Consider the following 21,435-nt stretch of genomic DNA (forward strand, 5'->3'; position numbering starts at 1 on the left):
TACCCGGAAAATAATTTGCACCGTCTGGCATTGGCTCAAACACAAAGAGACTGTTCCATTCATAATAAGAGTTCAAAGCCACAACTTCACATTGTAAGCGAGCCTTTGTCCTGAAAGGAAAATGAAAACCAGACTACCTTTGTTTATACAAAGGGTGGTGCTATGCCGAATTGCGCATCGGCTTATGCAATGTCTCGTGGGAAGGCACGCAGACTTATATTAGGAGAGATCATGTGATTAGAAGAGCTACAACAGGCTCCAGAAGATCGCAGTTATGCAGATATTCGCCTTCTAGAGGGGCTCACCAGACGGTTTAGGCGAATTTGGGGGACCAAAACAATTGATTATTTGTTTGAAGAGACGACTGCGCCGTCAGTTAAGCTATGCGTGATTAATGATCACCATCCATGAAACACTAACTTTGGCACATTTGTGCCTTCAACTGAACCAACTCCGCAAGCAATGTCGCATCGGCCCTTCAAAGTAGAAACAATTTCCAGCGCATACGAACTCGCCAGTGCCATCCTTCTTGCCGTCTGAGTAGTAGCCGTAGCCAGATCAAGCTCAGTTTATGACTTTTTGCGAGATGGGCCGTCGTCAATTCCATTTTCATCGGGCTGAGAACGAACACCTTGGGTGCCAACATCTTCACCCTCAATTGCCGATTTGGTAGATTTGTCACACTGAACTCTCGTCGTGAATCCCAGACAGATCACCTCGGGAAAAGCAATCCGCCGTTCTACTCAGACAGCGTAGCCGCTTCGGTACCCTCGTCAGACGCGTTATGATAGCCAGAGGCTGAGTACGAGGCCTCAGAGTTGCACGCGTGCTCGCTGTATTCCCCCAGAGATCCTTCTATAGCTCTCTCGCTGCTCCCATCGCTGGAACTGGAATACTCTTTCTCAGACTCATTGTTCTCCGCGTCAGCATCGGCCTCCTCGTCACTGCTCAGCTCCTCCGCCGGAATGGGATCCACGGGATCTGGATCCACCCAATCAGCCTCGTCCCAATCGCAGTCAGCCCCATCTTCGTCGTCCGTCGAAAGCCATTTGATCAAGTTCTTCTCGTTGATAACCTTGATCTCGTCTTTGGAAGTAGACGATGGCGCATCCTCTAACCATATGCTGGGCTGAGTCCTGACAATCTCCGTGACGAGCCAACCGTCGGGATCAACAGGGCGGGCCATCGGTTTGTCGTGAGGCAGCCATGAAGCGCCGCCGGTGAAGTGCATCGCATCGTTCACATCGTCAAGGGACACGTCCTCCTCCATGACAGTACTGTAGACGCAGTTCCCATAAAAGATGGCGAATTCGAGCTTTGATTCCTTCTCGTCGTATGCAGCCCAAAGCTCGCGGACAGGTAGGGTGGGTTTGTCATCGCCGTTGACGCTGACGACGCGCATCAGAAGGCGATGTCCCTCGAGACAATCGATGGCGCCTGTGACATTTTCGAGCTTGATGCCTTGTGCACGAGACATGGTGGCTGTGATGCTCCAAGCGGATGGCAGGTTTCGAAGCGGAACCTTTTGACGTCTTTGTGAAAGTTGGTGATGTCCAAAGCCCTTCTTGCGATTTGTGTATCTGTGCAGGATGGACGGGTAGTGGACGGTGCTTGCCGACTTGGCTGGGGGTAGTTGAAAGATGTTTGTTGTCGTAGCTCCAAAGGAGCCAGCGCGTGGCTTTTGTAGGCGGCTGAAAGCGAATTGAAGTGAATCAATACTTGGAGCTCGGCGCTTAAACACGGTCAATTCAGCAGAAGAGGGCATTGAAGACATGTCGGCGTCCAGCTTGTGTGGATGACAATCACTGCATGAAAATATAGACTTGGGGTCTGATCTCATTCGCGACTTGCCGACTCGGGACGTGATACCAGACCGACTGGCGAGAAGATGACCGAGCTGCGCTGCGAAGGTGTCCTTACCACGTTCAGATCCAAGGCTTCTGACCGCCCACTGACCAATGTACTCCAACGTATCTTCTGTTACCAGCGTCATGCCAAAAAGCGAGCCCTGCAAAACAGCCAACATCATTGTTACGCGCGACTCCTTCATCCACGCTATCTGAGCATCTGTGCTGTAGGCTCTCGTCCACGCTTGTTGGGCAACCGAGGGCCAATCGCTGGCGACAAGGACCTTGTTGGCCTTGGGCGAGTAATAAATGCGTGGGGTGCGCCATGGTGCGGTCACAAAAAGGAGTAACGCTCTTGTTGGACCAAAGGGCGCGCTCGCCGAAGTTGCTTGTGCCAGTCGATGTCGCGGCGGCAGCAGCAATGCAACAGTCTGGCCCCATCTTTGGCATCAAGTCTGAAGAATCTGCCTTCCAGGATGAAGCCATCTCCATTGCGCTTGCACCGAAAACTGCTCGTCAAGCATCGTAGTCTGAATCCACCAGACAGCAAATCGGGAACGGCTGGAAGTGGAGAGACACCGAGCACAATCGCGAGTGTGCGACAAGTGGAATACCAGTTTCCTAGGATTATCTAAGACATTTGATGAGGTAGGATCTCTTATGCCCAGGTTGAGGCGAATTGTGGTCCTCGAGAAGGAGGAGTTGCACCCGGAGTGATCAAGGAAGTCCAGCGGGAAAGAGCCACCCGCATTGAACCAGACAGATAGTCAAGACATCTACCTTACCTTGACCGCAGCGCATCCAAATCTTCCCGTTCTCGGTATAGCAGATACCGCGGCAGCTTGTGTTTCCATCTTGATCGACTGTGCTGACTTTCCGTACATGATCTTGCAAGCGACAGGTTCCAGAGCTAATTTAGTGATGGCGATGGCCTACTTTGATGGCAGAGGTCAGCAGCAGAGATCAAGTGTCGTATTATTCTCTAACCAAGGAGCAAGAAGATGGTGATTAGGCCTACAGGATTGCCATTCGCAAGGCCTGCTCTCATCGGAATGTCCGCAAAGCTTCGAGGTTCAGATTTAGCTCAAGCAAAAAGCATAACGAGCAGCGACCAGAGTCAACACCAACACTTCCTCCACATGCCAGCTAATTGGAACCTTGTCTGCACAACTCCGCCATTGTTACATCTATCCCACACACGGAGAGATGCAGAGTATCAAAGATGAAAGGGTTGCGGCCCTTATCGACGCCACCCGGGTATCGCGAAAGTGCAACGGCTCGCTTCGTGTTTTGGTGTCGCGCTAGAGTGCTCCACGGTGGGCCAGACCGAAACCCTATCCCTGGGGTTTCCTACCATGATTCTTCGCAGCCGCTGAGTTGTCTTTCAGCCGCATAGCAAAAGAAAGGTGAGCGTAGCGGCGTGGCTGGAGGACAGGCGAGAGAATATCCTTGGGGACACGGAAGCCCACCACCACCGGCATTTTCCACAGGGCTCTCATATTAGCTCAGGAACAGGATGCGAGGCGACAGATCATACTCTTCCACTGTGGACGAGCGCTCGCCTTTGTTGCAGGGTCCGACGAGCAACATTGACAATTCCAGCCAGGACTTCGACCACCACGTCCAGTTCTGCACTCTTGTTGGCGTCACACCTCACACCCTTCCTTCAGGCCACAACCACACGCCGCATCCTCAATCGCTGTACGCTCGTGCCCTCCAACGTCGCCGGAACCAATCCTTCCTCTACGCCTTTGCGGCAACCCTTATCAATGGACTACTGCTCTCTCAGGTCGTGCTCGGTGCGGCACTCACAGCGCTCGCGGCCAGCAACAGTAGCCGCGTACTCATTACTGTGTTCGGCGCTCTGAACACCGTCATCGCCGGCGTAATCGCCTTTCTGAAGTCGCGAGGCCAGCCTTTGCGCGCTCGCATGTTTCGCGATGATCTAGATCGCGTTGTGGACGAGATCGAGTCTTCCGCGGTGATGTGGCTGGGCATCTCTCAAGGAGTACACGGATACGACGCCATTGACACGGATGAGCAAGTCACTGTACGCAGCGAAGTGGCGAGACTCACGAGACTTTACGATCGCGCCGTCAAAGCCAACACAACGAATGATCCGGACTTGTACGCTGCCGGCGGACCAGGCGACTTTCACCATGCAGCCTTAAGAAGCAGACCGGGCCAGCCTCCTTTGACTGCGGCCGCGCCGCAGCCTGCACTCCCGCCTTTGCAAACTGTCATCCAGCCGGGCCCAACACCTGAGGTAGACGAGAGCCCTGCGACGAAAGCGCCAACTCCAGCACCCGCTGCTAAACCTGTAGAGGAGGCAAAGCCCACGGCGGAGGCTACGACACCAGCACCACCGCCTCCAGCAGAGCAAGAGCCGGAGACACCGGCATCTACAAAGGATGAAAGCGGTACAGCGACACCAATAACTGTACAGACCATGAGTGAGGTCAAACCAGCAGAAGCCTCCGCGCCAGCAACTCCAGCGACAGAGGTTCATGATCCAGACGCGAGCCCGGCTACAGCTGTTCGTCCGCCGTTGAAGGATGAGAAGTCGGCTGATAAATTAGACAAGCCTAATAGGCTGGAAGAGCTGCGCAGAACCGGCGGCGATGCCCAGGCTTTGTCTCCGTTTCTGAACGTGTGAGCCATGCTGATAGAGGGTGCGGCCCGCAAGGTTCGATGTGGAGGGACGTCAGATCTACGATAACGTGTTATATACCGGGGGCATGTGGTTTCTAGGGTTACTCGAAAGGCCTTGAAGACTGATGTGATCCTGCAACGATTGAGCATCCGCTGCCCGCGCTCATGCGTTACATCTGTCGTCAGTTGACACAAAACTTGCACACATACAAGATAGCTCCTCGCTTGTGCTCTGCGCATGGTTCCAAGGCACAGTTGTTCGCGGCAGCCTTTGTACATACCACCAGCCTTTGTACATACCATGAATCATGACTCAATGCCTTCACAATAAATCGAGCATACCAGAAATCTACCTCCGTTCGAAACAGCTTCGTCGCACAATCTCAGAGTCGCAGCCTTCTCCACCACCCTCCCCTGTCAATTGCAATCAAAAGCAAGAATATTAAGGTAAGGCGTCAAAGCCAGTCATTGCGGATAGTGACTGCTGAATTGGCAGTGAAGAAATCTCAAAGCTTCGACTTCACTGAATATCAAAGCTTGAAGACAAAGCCAGGAGGCTGGGCTCTAACCTACCGTGAAGGTGATCTCTCAAACACCCAACACGTTCTGTTACTCTCTACTTTCTCTTCTACATCAACCCTCCCATCACCACCCACAACCTTCGAGCGTCTTCAGACTCAACCCGACCAAAAACCCATCCACGAATCCTACGCCAAATCAATCATCCAGCAATGTATCACGGCCAGCCGCTGATGAGCGGAGGCATCGGCCATCGTACGGATCCATTAGCCATGCAATCTTCGCGTGTAAGAGCCAGGATGCTCCTTGCCGAGTGTGGGTCTGACGGCCGCCGTCCCGAGTCCGATTCTGAGAGTGGTAAGTCTCCCTTATCCCCGATCTTCAATGTAGTCCTTCCTCGCTGACAGACATTGCAGAAACTGACTCCGATTTTCCTTTGCGTCGCTCTCGCGGCCAGTCTAGAACTAGGTTCACGGAGCGCATGCCGTTTACAGACATGATGGGCCGTAGCGGTAGAATCTTCGCGGACTACGACGACATCTACCCCCTCGACAGCGCCTCCCGTCGTCCTCGCTTCCGTGCGCGCTCTCCCTCAAGCTACAACTACATCTACCCAGACGGAAATCCATCACACGGCCTGTCTCGCCGCCCACACTTCCGTCGCCGCGACCTCGTATCTGAACTTGACGACGAGTCCTCCTTGGCCCCCCGCCGCCGCTCGTACATATCCGACCGCGACATCGAGGACCTGTACACGCCCGCCCGCCGCGATCGGTCTCGCCGCAACAGCCTCGACGGCTCCTCAGCAACTCTCTGGCCCAGATCCCGCGCAGCATCCCTAAACCCCTACAGCCGCCGCCATCGCTCGCCCTCACGCAGCCGCCACGAGCACTCGCACCGCTACCGCCGCTCCTCAAGCGGCCACAACGCTCGCGTCCGCGCCCCTCAAACCCACAACACCCACGCGCCCAACATCCACATCCACACCCACACCCACCATCACCACTACGACGACCCATACGCGAACGCCACCCAGACCCCTAACGTCCCGCACTATCTCCCGGGCACGCCCATCGGCCCACTAACAGCCGAAGAGCTCGCGCGCGCCGGCCACGGTCCCAGCGTCCGGCTGCCGCACGTGATGTTCGGGCGGACCGGAGTGCCGCCGGCGGGTGGGATGACATTCTATCCGACGGCTGATGGGACGAGGGCGGTAGCGGCGCCGGGGGTGGGGTGGACGGAGAGGAGGAGGAGGAGGGGGTTGGGGGAGGGGTTTGGTGGGTATCCTGGGTATTGATTGATGGGTGAGAAGCGCTGAGCGGTCGTGGAGGGAGAGCTGGGGATGCCGGATTCTATCGACTGGGTGGAGGCTCTTGCTTTGCGAGTGTCTTTTGTTTCGCAGCAATGAGCGGGTGGGGAGATTTCTTTTGTTCGCAGCGAAGGGGAAACAGTCCCTTCAATACTGCCTGGCGCAATGACGTCGAGTCAGTATGCTTGGAGCTTCAGTCCTGGGGGAAGCTGGTCTGGACGCTGTTTTGCTGTTGCTTCAGCTGCTATTACCCAACTGCAAACTCACAGCTCACGCCTCACGGCTTCGGGTGCTACTCAGGTGGACTCGGAATCGGCAGCTTTGATTCTTGATGTTTTGCTTTTGATCCAGTGGTACAGATCGCGATTCGTAGTACAAAATATGTGTGATTGTCAAAACCTGCGAGTCTTTTGAGTATCAAGACCTTCGTCCGTCCTACCTTCCGAACCTTGTGACCCAATCTCTCGTTTCTTCAGCAGCAGCTGACCGCTTGCGAGTTCTGAAGTCTCAACAAAACTGAGGAAAGCCGGTGAGCGGTGTGTGGTCTGCTCGCAGGTTCTTTGCATCCTACCGCCAGTCCTGTGCCGTGCCTCCGGAACGAGAAAGAGCAATCTTTTCCTTCTTAGAGCAGCAGTAACAGCAGCAGCACTCAGGAGTCGAATCTGGCACTCTCGTTTCCTCTCCCACTTGATCTCCACTCAACTCATCTATCAAGGTACCAGCCTGCTGGAATGCCTTAGTGAGACTACCGCTCTTCCATCCAGTCACTGCGAGTTCTCTGGGGAGAAGCGACATGATCGTAGCATACACGGTTCGCGCGGATACGTCTGAATTCTTGTTTTGCCGAAGTAGATGGTTTACTAGGATAGGTTATACTGGTGAGCATGAAGGCTTCCTGAAAATGTTGCTCAAAGGACCTGCTGCTCTGCGGAAATCATTCGTATATTCTGTGGCGCTCGCGCGGCCATATCGACGTCTAGATAGTCTCGGTCGTGAGCATGATCCTGCCCCGCGGACTCTTGTCCTTCTGTGTCCCTGTCTTTCCCATAGCGGTTCGTTCGTGGGGTATCGTACAGCCATACATCCATGCAAGACCGTCTGTCGGCCAGTCTTCTCACATATCCAATCGAATCGTCCAATCTTCCAGCCTCTGCCCATCCTGCTCTTTTCTCACGCAAGCCAAACAAAACAATCCAACCTAAGCGACCGCCTCCCCCTCACCTTCCTGCTTATCGCCAAAAACCCTAAACTGGACAAAAATAACCCCGTCCTCGACCATCGTGCCCAAGCTCCCCAACAGCCACGGCACATTCGTAACGACATACCGCCTCTCCAGAGAATGGAACAGGATGCCGGCGCCGTACGTCGCGTTGCCCAGCAAGCTGAGCAGGAAGAAGAGCAAGCTCAGGCCCTCGCAGGAGCGGTCGCGCTGGTTCTTGATGATCTGCGGGACGCGGGCGCCGAGGTACAGCAGCGCGGAGCCGTAGCCGAGGATGCTGGCGCCGAGGGGCGTGGGCGGGGCGGAGGCGGGGTCTGCGAGCGGGACGGGGTGCCAGGCGCCGGTCTTGTAGGCTAGGAACCAGCCTAGGGAGCCCGCGAGGCAGATGGCGAGGATGGAGAGGGAGTTTTTGGCCCAGGCTGAGGAGCTTGTGGAGGGGGCAAGGGCGCGGGAGAGGGAGTCGCGGCGGTGGGAGGCGTGGGAGAGGGTGGAGCGGCGGCGGCGGGACTGGGAGGTGGTGGAGGATTTGCGGCGGGGAGGGTTGGCGGCGGCGGAGGCGAGGAGGGGGTCGGATTCGGTTGTGGTTGTGGTTTGGGCCGCGGCGGCGGCTTTGTCCTTCTTCGCGTTCAGGGTGTTGTAGTAGGTGCACTGGGCGATGAGGGCGCCGTCTGCGAAGCAGAAGTAGATCGCCAGAGCGATGACGGTGGGGACGAGGCCGGCCCAGAGGCCGCCGGCGAGGGAGAGGATGTCGCCGGCGGCCCAGATGAAGAGGAAGGGCATGGAGATGCCGTCGGCGTGGCCGTTGGTGTAGTTCTCGACCAGCTGGGGCACGAGCAGGAAGATCCAGGCGGCCAGCGAGATGCTGCCGAAGATGCCGCTGAGGGCCTCGTTCCACGTGAGGGCAACGTCGGGAGACATGGTGGGCGGATGGCGGTCCCGGGGCCCTGTGTGGTTGTGGTGTTCGTGGGCGACCTGCGCCGGGGAAGAGGTGTTGGTGGTGTTTATATAGTCAAGGTATATAATAGACCAGGAAGAGGCCCACGATAAGAGTCGGCGAGTCGAGTCAACAAGCGGCGGCCGGCGAGAATTCAACCGCCGCCAAAACGCCAATGGCCGTCGCACCCATTGCCCAGTGCGCGAAAGCTTTGAAGGCGTTGCGCCAACTTTCGCGCGGTCGGGCGATGCGACGTCAATCCTCGGGCTCGGCTTGCCTCTTTCGAGTGGGGAGAAAATTCACCGGCCAAATCACAGCCGCCCGATTTCTCAGACTGTGGGTAATCAACAAATAAATAGACGTTGGGCGGGAGTCGGGGCCATTTGGGGGATGCCATATTGATGAGATTGTGGTCATACCGCTTTGTAACGATAGTGAGTATTGTATGCATTTATCTGTCAAGATCCTCACGCGATTTTCTGTAGAGTCATCATACAGGATGGAAAACGTCCAAGACTGCCGCGTCGACTTGGCTGCGTCGGTAAGGTACTGTTAGGCAAACCAATGGCTAGCTCTTTCTGGGTATGAGGATCGTGCCATTTGGTCGACACCGATCGCCGTGCAACGTAGATCGAACTGGTACGAGAGAGCTCGCTTTTGACCGCAAGAACTATGACACCGGAAATATTTTGCCGGCTGATGAAGTGCACTCCCGAGATGCTGGGTGACACTGGTCCGATATACCCTTAGGTACACCGCAATTCTGGAGATCGCCGGTACACCACACAAGGTAGATCAGAGACCTCACGCCTGAATTCTGGGAGCTGAAGACACAGTCTTCAAACAGCTGCCATGACCACGCGACAGAAAGAGCGAAGCTCGAGATTCGTTCACGGCAGGTAGGAAACCTCACAGATCACGATAATGATCAGAACTCTACGGCTCCAAAAGCGTGAGCATATCGTGGAATCGAGCGAAGAGAACCATCTTCCTGCGCAGATTTACGGCCAGAACTCACATCTGAATGTAACATGGCGCAGACAGCATGCCTTACGCTACCTGAGCATTCTATTCCCGAAAAGCAGGGCAAGAGTTAGGCTCTCGACTTACTGGATCTGGACGCAATCAGCGTTATAGCGAAGACCGTGCAACCATGATGAGCCGATGCGTCTTCGAACGACAAGACTGGACTCTGCACATGCTTCTCGCACCGGAACAAACTGCTCACACCGGTACGGCGCATGGTCGTCTTCGGGTAACTGGAAAAGAAGGCATGCTCGGCCGCTTGGCTCGCTAGGTACGAACACCATAACAGTACGGATCTGGTGGCATGTCAATATTGTCATCGCTCCTCTAGACAGCGATCAAGCAGCCTCTTCCTCCGCCTCTTCCCCGTTCTCCCCGGATCCAACTGCTCGCTGTAGGACGATGCGGCCGGTATCAGCGATCTCCAGCCTGAGACGGACCTGTCCGGATACCTTGACAGACTTGTTGGCAGCGCCAACACGAACGCGGTCGGGCAGCAAACCGATACTCGGGGAGTGCTCTACACCCCGGAAGCCAGCTTTAGAGCGATTGACTGCCCCAAATGCACCGCAGGCGCCAGAAGGAGCCCGAGGCGCGCGGTGATCATTATAACGGTATACCTGCTGGCGCCCGGAGGAGATCACCGCGCCCGCGGCGCCCGTGGGAGATGATGACTCCTATCATTTTGGCAGTACCAGTATCAGCTCGCTCTCGCGGTACGTTGTGAAGGGAGGGAGGGTTCTCAGGTCATTAATTGAGTATTGCTGAAACGTAGTCACAGGGAAGATGGTATGAGCATAGCGCGGTAGTTTATCAAAGAGCGATAGATGAATACCTCTCCTCAGACCTTTTTCCCCTCCTACATGTCGAGACAGTAGCACGACACGGGTGGAGGCTGCACATCACGGCATCGTGCCATGGGAGGACTGCCCAGATGTCAGTAGCAATTCGCCAGATCCTACGAAGGAGTGAAAGTGGCGTCGTTAGGCACCCTTCCTTACGGACAAGAAGTGTTCAAACTAGTTCAGGGCAGATGATAGCGGCACATTGGAGAACCTCATTCAGAAACGATGGATTATCTATTGGGCGTACTCTCATTGACACAAGCTGATCTAAATAGCCTGGTGCTGATATTAGCAGCATGTCAGCAAATTGAATCACGGAGACTAGATGTTTGTCGAACGGGTTCTCCCGGGCAACCTCGTAAATATGACATACCGCAAATGGTAGTAGCATACGGCCGGACTATATCAGGGAGAACGACAGTCGAACATGTAATTACTCACATGCCATCTTCACAGCGCAAGTTACTGCCTTTTCTGCCTGAGGCTCTAAGAGACTCAGGGCCTCAGGCCGGGACCTGCAGCTCTAGTGGGGCTTTGAGTCCGGGGTAGCGCGCGTTTCGACGCGACCTTTATTGACCTGACTTCACAGCGCCCACCACCAGCAATTGCGACCGCCGACACTTTCTTGACGACTTCTCGCTCTTTTTCTACACCACTTCCACCGCACACCTGCACCGCACACACACACACCGCACCACCTTCGCACCCACCCACACCCGCACCCGCACCCACACACCGCGCACAAACCACCCGCACACGCACCCACCATGGTCGCAACACGCCGCTCGCTCGGCGGCGGCGGCGGCTCCTCTCCCTCTCCCTCGCTCGCCGCGGACACCGAGCCGCTCACGAAAGCGCAGCAAGCCCAGCTCAAGAAGCTGAACATCTCCGGCACCGACGCGCTCAAGGGCGAGGACCTCAAGGCCGTGCAGGCGGCGAGAGAAAACCTGCCGACCTACCACTGGCGCGGAGCGTCCTACCTCCAGGACGAGAACACCGACGTCGCTTGGGTTGACAACCAGCCCGAGCGCTACCTCAAGCGCTCGAGGGAGGCTGGCCTCGATGATGGCGAGGGCGTTGAGGGTAGGACCGCTACGGCGGTGGAGGAGGACGAGGAGGAGGAGGATGAAGATGAGGATGAGGAGGAAGACGAGGACGAGGACGAGGACGAGGACGAGGACGAGGATGAAAAGGAGGAAGAAGAGGAAGAAGAGGAAGAGGAGGAAGAGGAGGAAGAGGAGGCGCCGCCGCTCAAGCGCCGCAAGTTCGAGCAAGATCACGAGCTCGAGCCGTACATGGAGGCGATCCGCAAATCACATGCGGATCGTCTCCACGCACATGCGGCGCGCGGCGAGCGCCTCCAAAAGCCTTCGAGGGAGGAAGCGGCGGCTGCGGTCGCAACATCATCACTATCATCAGCCAAGAAGGCTTCAAAAATCGCCGAAGACACCGGCGACAACAACATGAACACCGCCCGCAGCGACAACGCCGAGAATGGCCGCGGAAAGAAGCGCACTCGCAAGCATAGCGCCGATGACGACGAGGAGCCCGAGCAGCCGACGAAGCGCAGAGCCAGCCAAAATGAGGTTCACGCCAGGTCGCTACCGAGCTCCGCCGACATCGACAGGATCGACAAGGAGAAAAAGCGCAGCAAGAAGGAAGCCGCGCGCAAGAACTTGAAGACCAAGCCTCTGCGCGAGGAGGACATGTACAGCGAAGGGGAGCAGCGTCGTCAAAAGGTCGTCAAGCTGGCTGAGGTGCAGAAAGAGCTCATCGAGACTACGGAGGACTGGCACTTCGCGAAGGAGCAGCTGGAGAAAGCGAGGGCGTACAATGCCGCCCGGCGTGCAGCTCAGCAGGCAGGCGCCCAGGACACCCAGCAGCCTATCGACCTCAGCGAGGATGCGACTGAGCACGACAACCGCGATGAGGATATGGTTGATGAGCAGCTCGAGCGCGAGCAGCAGCAGCACAGCCGCAGCGCCTCTCAGGGTCAGCATGATGACGGCAGCAAGGCTGTCGACACCCCGCTTGACGAGGTGAACGATGAGGACTCGAGAGTGAACGTCGTCACAGAGGCTGAGCAAAATCTTTACGCACCCACAGACGCATACGAGCAGCACCAACAAATTGCATATGTGACCATGGCCCCTCTCAGCGAAGCACACACTCATCCGTCCGAAATGAGCCCGCCACCGCAGACCACGTCCGGCGCATCTCGCACTTCCCCTTCCGCGACACGCATCGAAACTCCCATCACGCACATGAACACCACGACAACATCCACATACCCCACTGGCGCTAGCACCAAGCCCGGCCACACCCCTACCGCTCCCGCGCCGCTTGACACTCCCTCAAGCAACAGCAGCGCCAACAGCTCCAACGACAGCAAAACCAGCACCACCAGCGCCGAGCGCAACACCTTCGCCTCTCTTCCTCCCGGCGCCGAGCTTCCCACCACCAGTGCCGGCGGCGACCCTCTCCGTTGGACCATCCAGCAACGCCTGAGCGCCGAGACCGGCCGCGACCAGTACGCCCTCGACATGGGCCGCTTGCAGGGCGAGACCAAGCAGGCCCGTCGTCGCAGGATCGCCCGCGAGAGAGCGGTCGTTGGGTCCTGGGCGAAAATCACGGGCGCGGACATTGTTGAACTGAAAGCGGCTGGCAGTGAGGATTGAGTGCCTCGGCTGGACATCACAGGACAATAGCATTTGAAGAACTGGCAGACATCATGGAGAGGATCCCTAGTAGGGATGACACCGGCGGAGCTGATCACTAGCCGCGTGTTTCTGAACGCGCGCGCGACATCATGGCTTTTTCCTCGAGTCTTTGAGCTTTTGGTTATCGGTCTTCTGGCTTTCTGGGCTTTCCTCCTCACTTTCGGTTACGGCGTTGGCGCTGGCATTCCGGCTTTCCTTTCCTCTTTCTTTTTCCTCGACCGAGCGAGCGACACTCGGCCTCCGGCTTGTACGCCCGCATCACGAACTTCCGCACACGCAACGCGACACGAACTCTCGCACGCCCACGCAGCAGCATACGCATCGGCACCACCACAAGCATTTGCATTAGCCCTAGCACCCGCTTCAACTCCACCGAAGCGCAGGGAGTTTAGAGATTTGCCTTGATGGCTTTGGCTGCATACAGCGATTGAGCGATATCACGGCTTCTTCTGAGCATTGCTCACATCATGAATTACGACACGACTGGGAGCATGGTCAGCATCAGCACTGCATCATCAAAACAATCTGCACTAGCCCTAGCACCGCCTTCACGGCAGCGCAAGGAGTTCTGAAATTCGCCCACGCGCATGCAAAGCGCAAGCGGCTTTCCAGTTTCCTTTTCCTTTGACCGAGCGAAGTTGTTCTCAGCCATGAATTGAGAAATTAAGCGACACTGATTGATTGAGATACCCCCCAAAATCACACGCCGCGCATCGACGCTGGCTTTTTCTGGTTACTTGAATGGATGGATGCGACAGGACATGGACAGGACACTGGTAGGACAGGACACAGGTAGGACAGGACACAGGTAGTTTTGGCCGAATGGCGTCAATTGAATGGAGAGCTTTGTTGTGCGATGGTTTCACGGGACTTTTGTCAGGTGAGGACGTGCGATGTTAATGCTTGTCTGTTTGCCTCTCATCTTTCCGTGACTCGAATTTACTCCCTCACTGGTGAAACATTACTGAAGAAGGTTATATAAGATAATCTTCGTTCGCTCATTTTCATAGGCTCCACAGCACCCTGGCACACTTGCGCAGTCCCGTGCGACACTGTCTCGGCCGGCTGCTTGTGAGTGTTTCAAGGCTCGAAATGCTCTCGGTTTCCATCTGGGTCTTGACTCGAGATGTAGCTACAACTTCCGCGCAATCGAAGAAGCACGTACGACAGCTCCAGCCTGCCTGTGGCACAAACATAAGGCGATTTAGATATCGCACCCGCCTACAGCTTTTATTGTGAATGGAAATCGAAAAAGCAGAAAGCAGAGCTCGGCGTCAAGCCTCAGCTCGTTAAGACAAGCAGGCAGCAAAAAGTGTATACAGTGAAGCTATCCTCGCGCTCTCGAGACAAGGTAAGGTATATTACTAGTCGTCGCGCGGCCGGCCGAATAGCCATCCAACTCAGCCCGCATTCCCTCACAGCCGAATCCGGCACATTGCGTTGCTTCGTAAACGTGGACCCATAAAACCTATCCATCCTTCCTAACCAACCAACCACAAAAAACGCCATCGCTTTCATTGCCTCCTTAACCCCTCAAACCCAGCCCCGAAAGAAACTCCTGGCCCATCACCGCCTCCCCTCCCTCCCCCCCTCCTCAGGATCCCCAAACGGATCCCTCTCCCCCAACCACCCCTCCCCACTCCCCACCCTCACGCCCCTCCGCGCAGAATGCAAACTCGCTGTATCAGAATACATATCGCTCGTCACACTCCTGACCGTCCCGGCACGACTAACCGCGGGCCTCGAAACCTCGCCCAACGCAGGCGAAAGACTATGCGCCGTGAAAGCCGTGTCTCTCCCGGAAAGGGCCGCGAGAGCAGCCGCGTGCGGGTTCGAGAGCGCGGGCGAGACGGGCGAGACGGGACTGTCGCCGGTGTGGGAAGGAGGGTCCATGAACGGGTCCGCGGCGAAGTGCAGGTCCGGCAGGGTGTAGGATGATCCGGGCGGGGGGTGCTTCGCGTACGCCGGGGGCGGGGGCTCGTAGAGGGTGCTGGCTGGGGCGCCGGCGGAGCGGGCGGAGTCGGCGCTGGGCCCGCGGGGCGTGGAGGATGTGGGCGAGGAGGGGAGGGAGAGGCCGGTGTAGTAGGCGTTGTTTGTGGCGGAGGAGATGAGGACTGGAGCCGGGACGGGGGCGGGAGGGTTGGGGCGGGGGCCTTTGAGCATGGCTACGCCTGCTCCGCCGGTGGGGCTGCTGGGCGGGCGGTCTTTCATTTGGTGGTGGCTGAGGTAGGGGTTTTGGAGGTCTTGGCGGGGCTTGCGGCGGGAGCGGCGGCGGAGGTAGAAGAGGCCGAAGGCGAGGGCGGAGAGGATGACGATGGGGATTATGACTGCGGCGGCGATTTTGCCGGCGGGTGGGCCGGAGGGGCCTCCTCTTTGTACGAAGTCGGGGAGGTTGGAGGGGTGGCGGTAGGGGGAATCTGTTGCTGCGTTGGATTCGGCTGCGCCGGCTGTGTTTATTGAAGTGGAGGTAGAAAGGGTGCTTCCTGGAGTTGGTGTTGATGAGGCGGATGATATGGTGTTGTCTGTTTGGGAGGCTGCATCGCCCGTAGGAGTTGCCGATACCGATCCGAATGTGATTGTCGTCCCGCTACTGGACTCGAAACCGTACTCCTCGCTCTCATAGTCGTACGTATCAGAGTCATCCGTAGCCTGCGCCTGCTGTTCGGATGCTCTGCTGGCTTCTGCTGCTGACATTGAAGCCATATATTGGCTTCTCATCGACCTGAGACTCGCCATGTCACTCATGGCTGCTGGAGGAGGCTCGAACCTCGCGAGCAACGGATGTGCCATGTCGTCGATCCGGGGCTGATGGCGGTTTTGTGTGGCCCAGACGACGTTCTCAGCCGTGCTAGTGTGAAGGAGGGCGCAGCAGAGATGAAGATGGTGTGGTGAGAAAGCTGGCGGTGAGCACTACAATGGCGTGGCGGCGAAGGAAACGAGAGGAAGTGAGGGCGCGAGTGAGACGGAGATGCGGCAATGCTTACGACAAGGCGTTCAATAGCTCAGCTGGAGCCACGCCGGACACGAGCAGGGCAGGCTGCATCTACATGTACCTGTGCCTGGTACCGCGGCCTACGGGGCGGGGGACTGCGCCATTAGGCACAGGTGGTGGTGATGCTGTGGCTCGACCTCCGCGTGGGGGAAGTCAACGTGCCGACGGCCCATGGTGCTCTTCCTGTCCCTCCACACACCATCGATGCCTCATGCGGGTAGCAGAAGCTTGTCTGCCGGATATGGAACGAGCCTGAACTGTAATCCGTCGAACCGCGGTTCTTTGTCTTTCAGACGTAGCCAACCGCGAGAGGCACTTGGCCATTCGAAAAGCCTGATTCGGCCAGGCCGTCTAGACTGACTGTGAGATGGTGGTGATCAAGGTGGTCAAATGTGGGGCTCAGGCAAGGAAGAAGCTGAGGTGCGTTGCCGGACGGTCAGTGAGGGGGATTTGCCGAAGGAACCGCTGCCTTCCGCCGCCCCATGTCAGCAGAGTCTCGAAAGGGTCGAGAATGCGGAAGTCGGAATTGTGAACCGTGTGTTTGTTTGAGCCAGAGATCTGTTTTCTTCTGATATGATATGCGTATATATCATGGCGCTACCACTCCGAGGAACAATGTTGTTGACGCTGACATTGGCAGTCCGATCTTGCAACCTCCAAATGCCACTCTCGGCCTCTCACCGGACAAAGGCTGGATCGACGCCGCATCAGCCTCACCACAGACGCGCCCAATCCCAAGACACCACGCGAGACTTTGCTTCTAACCACATTCAGCCAGCAGGCTGTCCAGTGTGAAGAGAGAGGTAAAGGCTGCGCCTCACGACGTGGCAGACTTCCTCGCGTGCTGCCGACCAGTGCTGGTGGGCGGTGCGACGGCAGGCTGCCCGTGTTTGCAGTGGTCGGCAAGCATCTGTGGGAGTGTGAGACGGTGTAAGAGAAACGGTGGTAGTCGTGCGGTGCGCGCAGAGAGATTGTTTACACTTGAGGCTATATCTCGGGACGGTGTTGTATACTCCGGTGAGCTGCCAGCAAGAGGACGCCTTCCAAATCAGCGCCACGAAGCATGATGATCCACGAGCAGGTAAGCAGCGAGCATTCCAAGAATAGCATCACTCACCGACTTCACTTCTCTTGACAACACTGGATCCGTGGCGAAGGCCAAGACGTTTGCGATTCGTTTGCTGGACCCAAGCCGTGGCGTTGCGGCCTGAGAACTCCAGACCGCCTGTGAAGATTAGAGTGCTCGCGTGGCACTTCACTGGAAGCGAGCGCCATGGCGAAGTGATCCCGCTGAAGACTGCGGACATTTTTCAGCCTCTTATGCAGGTTCGGCCTTTGTACTCAGATTTCGAGTTGCAAACACTAAAGACTTGGCTACTTTCGATTCAAGCAACAGCAGCGCAGACTGGACGAGCGATGCGACCATCATTAAATTATTCCTCTTGTCGGACAAAGTTACGAATTAACACATTAATTCTTCCAGGCCACCAAGAGTGTCGTGTCAACTCAACACCCAGCACTGCAATCAATCCCTCCTAGCATCAAACACCACTGCTCGCCGTCCTCGCGAACCGATTCCTCGGCATCTGGCCCTGCGCAGAACCGGCCCACAGATCCCCCAAGCCCTCATTCGGCGCATCGTGGGACACAAAAACCGCGTCGGGCGAGGCAATCGCCGGGCTGTCCGTCCTCACCCCATTGCCACTGCCCGTGGAAGGCAGCTGCCTCCCCGCCTTGCCCAGATAGCTGTACCGCCCGACCTGGCCGTCCGTCGCCTGCGTGGGCGCCACGCCCGGCCGCTCAGGAGCCGTAGCCGTCTTGTCCGTCGAGCTGCTCTGCCTGAAACCCGTGCCGTACATTCCCTCCTTGTCGACGTCACTCCGGCTACGCCCCTGGCCGTTGGCGAGCACGCTCGCGTCCGGCCCGCCGTTGCCGAGGTCGACCTTCTCGCCTTTGCCCTCGACGGCCTCGACCTGCAGCTCCTCGGCGACCTTGTAGGCATCGACCTCGTTGATGCCGGCCTCCATCAACAGTCGCTTCTTCCTCTGCACCTTGGCCGCGTGGTCCATGTCCTGGTCCGGGTTGGCGGTCTCGTACTCGAGGATCTTGATGAATTTGTAGAAACCCGCCGCGACGATGGAGCCCAGCACGGGGCCCAGCCAGTAGATCCAGTGGTAGGAGACGAAGCTGGTGTTGAGGACGGCGGGGCCGAAGCTGCGGGCCGGGTTGAGAGAGCCGCCGGTGAAGAAGACGCCGGTCAGTTCGGCGACGAAGAGGGATAGGCCGATGCCTTTGATGGGTTAGTATGGGGGGGAGTGATGCGTGGTGGGGTTGAAGGGAGATGCTTACCGACAGGCGCGATGAAGGTACCCTTGTGCTTTTCAGCAGCAAGCATGAAAATGGTGAAAACCAGCTGGGCGGTCAAGAACATCTCGATGAACAAGCCCTGCGCAACAGTCGTGCCTCCGCCCAGCGTCGTCTGCACGTCCAGCCTGCCGGGGAACATGCAGCTGACCAGTGCCGCAGCCGTCAAGCCGCCCAGAATCTGCGCGACGAACAGCAGCGCGCCTCTGACCCACGGCAGGGCCCCGATAAGGCACATGCCGAAGGTGACAGCAGGGTTGAACAGGCCACCGCTAATTCTGAAGAAGACCCAGGCGTTCACAGCGAGAGAAAAGCCGAAACAAAGCGAAATGTACTGCAGCTGCTGAGGGTTGGAGCCCGTTTCTTCCACAGTGAGGCCTGCTGACGACGGTATGCTGTTTGCGACCTGTGCGCCGGAGAGGGCAAACCATAGAAAAAGTACGGTTCCAACGTATTCACCGCACATGGCTATGAAGTGATTGCGAAGGCTGTCGGGGATCTTGTTCAAGAGAGGAAGGCGGAGCTCGGAGTCGTCGAGCTCTGCATTGGGGTTTGCGGCTTTGGTGAAGGGAATGGCGAGGCCACGGCCTTGGAGGGGTTGCTGAGGGCTGTTAGATGATGATGCTGATGGCAGGCCATGATCAGAAGATATCTTGAGGGTATACTCACGTTGATGTTCATATTGTTCTGCCTCGTCGCTCAGTAACGACCAAGAAAAGTGTGAGGGCAATATCTCCACTCGTGATAACGACTCTCAATAACGGTCGTCAATCGCGTACGTGAAAGATCAAGGGAACAGACAGGGCATATGCCTATCATATACCAACTGCGTCCCCTCCTCTTCACGATCGCCCTACATCATCGCTCTCACGCCCGCATTGCTGACGACGACGACGACGACGACGACGTTGCCATATCAGCATGCGCCACTGACACCAGACGCCCGATGAAGCCACATCAAACCTGCTGGTGATCGTGCGCTCAAAGACTGATATGTCGTCAGCCACGGCACGAACGCCTCAGATGAGCTGGTCGATGAGGCTAGTGGAAGTCAATTGAGGCGTATACTGTGGCTGGGCCGATCGTTTCCAACGGCGGGTGGGGTAGGCGTTGGGCCAAGAGGGCGAGAAGCGGGCTTGAAAGCAATCTCTGTCGCGTGTGAGCGGGTTGGTGACAACCGTGGAGGTTTCCCATGAGATTGAAGTTCGCTGAGGGATTTCTTCGTCATTTCTGCCTGTTTTACGGGGAGTGTGGCGCCGCGAAGTGAAGTCGTGTGTCGGCAGCCAGGGATCCTGGAGGGAGATCGCGTGGGTGAACCCTTGGCAGCAGCTGTGCCGTGTGCGGGCCAGATGGGACTCTGCGTCATAGATGGAGCTGCAAGGATGATGCTGGGGCTTCGATTCCTTTTGATGTCCGTGATCTCGGGAGAGATGGCATTTCGATAGTGCGATGCGGATGCATTGGGAGGATGTCGCCTGGACCCGGTCCCGATGAGGGTCATCGCCTTCTCATCTCTTCCTCATCCGGAAATCTCTTCCCTACAAGATGTTTATACATGAGCAGACGAGAGGTAGATTCATGGACGGATGCTTGAATGATTACTGCCAGATGGCTCAGTGATCAATGAAGCTCTTACATTCCTACCGCATCAACAGTCTTCTTGATCTGTCTCCAAAAAGAAACTCACCAGCTCAGATCATCTCAGCGTAAAAGCGAACAAACCGATTTGCAATCTGATACACCAAGCCCTGCCGATCATCTTCAATCAACGAGCAGTCAGCATGCCCGTATCCTCATGACAGCCAACATACTCAAGGTCCTGCTGCTCGGGCGTCAACACTAAGACCTCGTGAAACAACCTCAGCTGAAGATTGTTCTCCAACTCTTTGGCATACTGGTGGAACCTTCCAAAAATAGCGAGATGCGTCCTGTGCTTCTTGCTCCAAGCCTCGAGAGACGCGATATCGTCGAAGTAGCCCAGCCCGAACGTCTTCTCCATGCACCGGGAGGCGTCATCCGCATCGATAACCTCCATGAACCGGTTGCTGAAGCATCCAGTCTCAGAGCCCTGATGCGTCAGGTATTCCATGCCTTTGATGAGCACTGGATGCATTGTCGTGAGGTACAACTCGCGTTCATGCGCATCCGTCCCAGACCAATCCTGGCCGGAGCGGATTATGGCCAAGTTCCGCCTGCCGGGAACTCGGATGCGCTGCGACCTTGTGTCCGTCACTTCGTCAACAGCGCTACGCTGATCATGATTGCCAACCAGAAGATCTGTCTGCGAGATAGGTAGCCGATCTCTCATGCTGCCCCAATAAACATGCTCTTGCAGCTCTCTGCTGACGCTTTCGCGCATGTGTGCAACGCCCTCGGGCACTTCGTTGTCTGAAAAGATGTTCTCAAACCTATCGATCGAGGGCGAGAAGGCTTCGCGGAACCAGCCGACGTCGCCATCAGGCTTGAGATCATCCCAGAAGGCGGCAAAACCGCTTTCAGCGAGCCAGGCTTCGTAGTCGGAAGGCGTCGCCCAGTAGGCGATGGCGGCGATGTTGTGGTAGCCTCGCTTGTCGATTACGGAGGACAGGTCCCAGTGCTTGGGAACAACATCGCCAACTTGCTGTCGCATGAAGCCAACGAGCTTCTTCTGGCAGTCCTCGAATCTAGAGTCTCGATCTTTGCTCTGGAACCCGATGACCGCTATCACTACGCCGTCGGCGCTTTTCGAAAATCTGGCGGCATAGGCAGGGAACGGCGGATGGTAGTCTGGAGGCAACCTCGACGGCAGCGTCCTCTCCGTCCTCAGGTGTTCGGGGATCGCTGGTTCGAGCACACTTTCATGCAGCGCCATCGCCACAATTCCGGCTTGTCTGAGTGCAAGGCGAATTGGACCTGCGCTCTGCCGAGGAGAAAAACCGAGCTTCAGGTTTCATGGCGCCTCCAGCAATCTGTTACGTACTTATCTTCAAGGACTTCTAACAACAATCTTTGCGCCTCCTACTGATGGT

At 56.8% G+C, this 21,435-nt stretch overlaps 5 protein-coding genes across 5 annotated transcripts; 1 reads left to right on the top strand and 4 right to left on the bottom strand.

The window, feature by feature from the left end:
* Positions 1-3,363: 3,363 nt before the first annotated feature.
* On the top strand, positions 3,364-4,503 carry WHR41_06548 (uncharacterized protein; the record flags this gene model as incomplete). Its single annotated transcript, XM_069375153.1, has 1 exon — positions 3,364-4,503. One exon carries the CDS (start codon positions 3,364-3,366, stop codon positions 4,501-4,503), a length of 1,140 nt encoding a protein of 379 aa, XP_069227902.1.
* Positions 4,504-7,525: 3,022 nt separating this feature from the next.
* WHR41_06549 (uncharacterized protein) lies at positions 7,526-8,464 on the bottom strand (the record flags this gene model as incomplete). The annotated part of the gene is made up of 1 exon (XM_069375154.1): positions 7,526-8,464. The coding sequence occupies one exon, from the start codon at positions 8,462-8,464 to the stop codon at positions 7,526-7,528; it is 939 nt and encodes a 312-aa protein (XP_069227901.1).
* Positions 8,465-14,637: 6,173 nt separating this feature from the next.
* Positions 14,638-15,816, bottom strand: WHR41_06550 (uncharacterized protein; the record flags this gene model as incomplete). The annotated part of the gene is made up of 1 exon (XM_069375155.1): positions 14,638-15,816. One exon carries the CDS (start codon positions 15,814-15,816, stop codon positions 14,638-14,640), a length of 1,179 nt encoding a protein of 392 aa, XP_069227915.1.
* A 1,788-nt stretch (positions 15,817-17,604) lies between these two features.
* WHR41_06551 (uncharacterized protein) lies at positions 17,605-19,334 on the bottom strand (the record flags this gene model as incomplete). The annotated part of the gene is made up of 3 exons (XM_069375156.1): positions 19,097-19,334; positions 18,413-19,028; positions 17,605-18,353 (listed from the first exon to the last, which is right to left on the bottom strand). The coding sequence occupies exons 1-3, from the start codon at positions 19,106-19,108 to the stop codon at positions 17,605-17,607; spliced, it is 1,377 nt and encodes a 458-aa protein (XP_069227916.1). The 5' UTR covers positions 19,109-19,334.
* Positions 19,335-20,192: 858 nt separating this feature from the next.
* On the bottom strand, positions 20,193-21,278 carry WHR41_06552 (uncharacterized protein; the record flags this gene model as incomplete). The annotated part of the gene is made up of 1 exon (XM_069375157.1): positions 20,193-21,278. The coding sequence occupies one exon, from the start codon at positions 21,276-21,278 to the stop codon at positions 20,193-20,195; it is 1,086 nt and encodes a 361-aa protein (XP_069227913.1).
* Positions 21,279-21,435: the final 157 nt, after the last annotated feature.

The sequence above is a fragment of the Cladosporium halotolerans genome (assembly GCF_011745625.1).
Source record: "Cladosporium halotolerans strain TM138-S3 chromosome Unknown Sca23, whole genome shotgun sequence".
NCBI lineage: Eukaryota > Fungi > Ascomycota > Dothideomycetes > Cladosporiales > Cladosporiaceae > Cladosporium > Cladosporium halotolerans.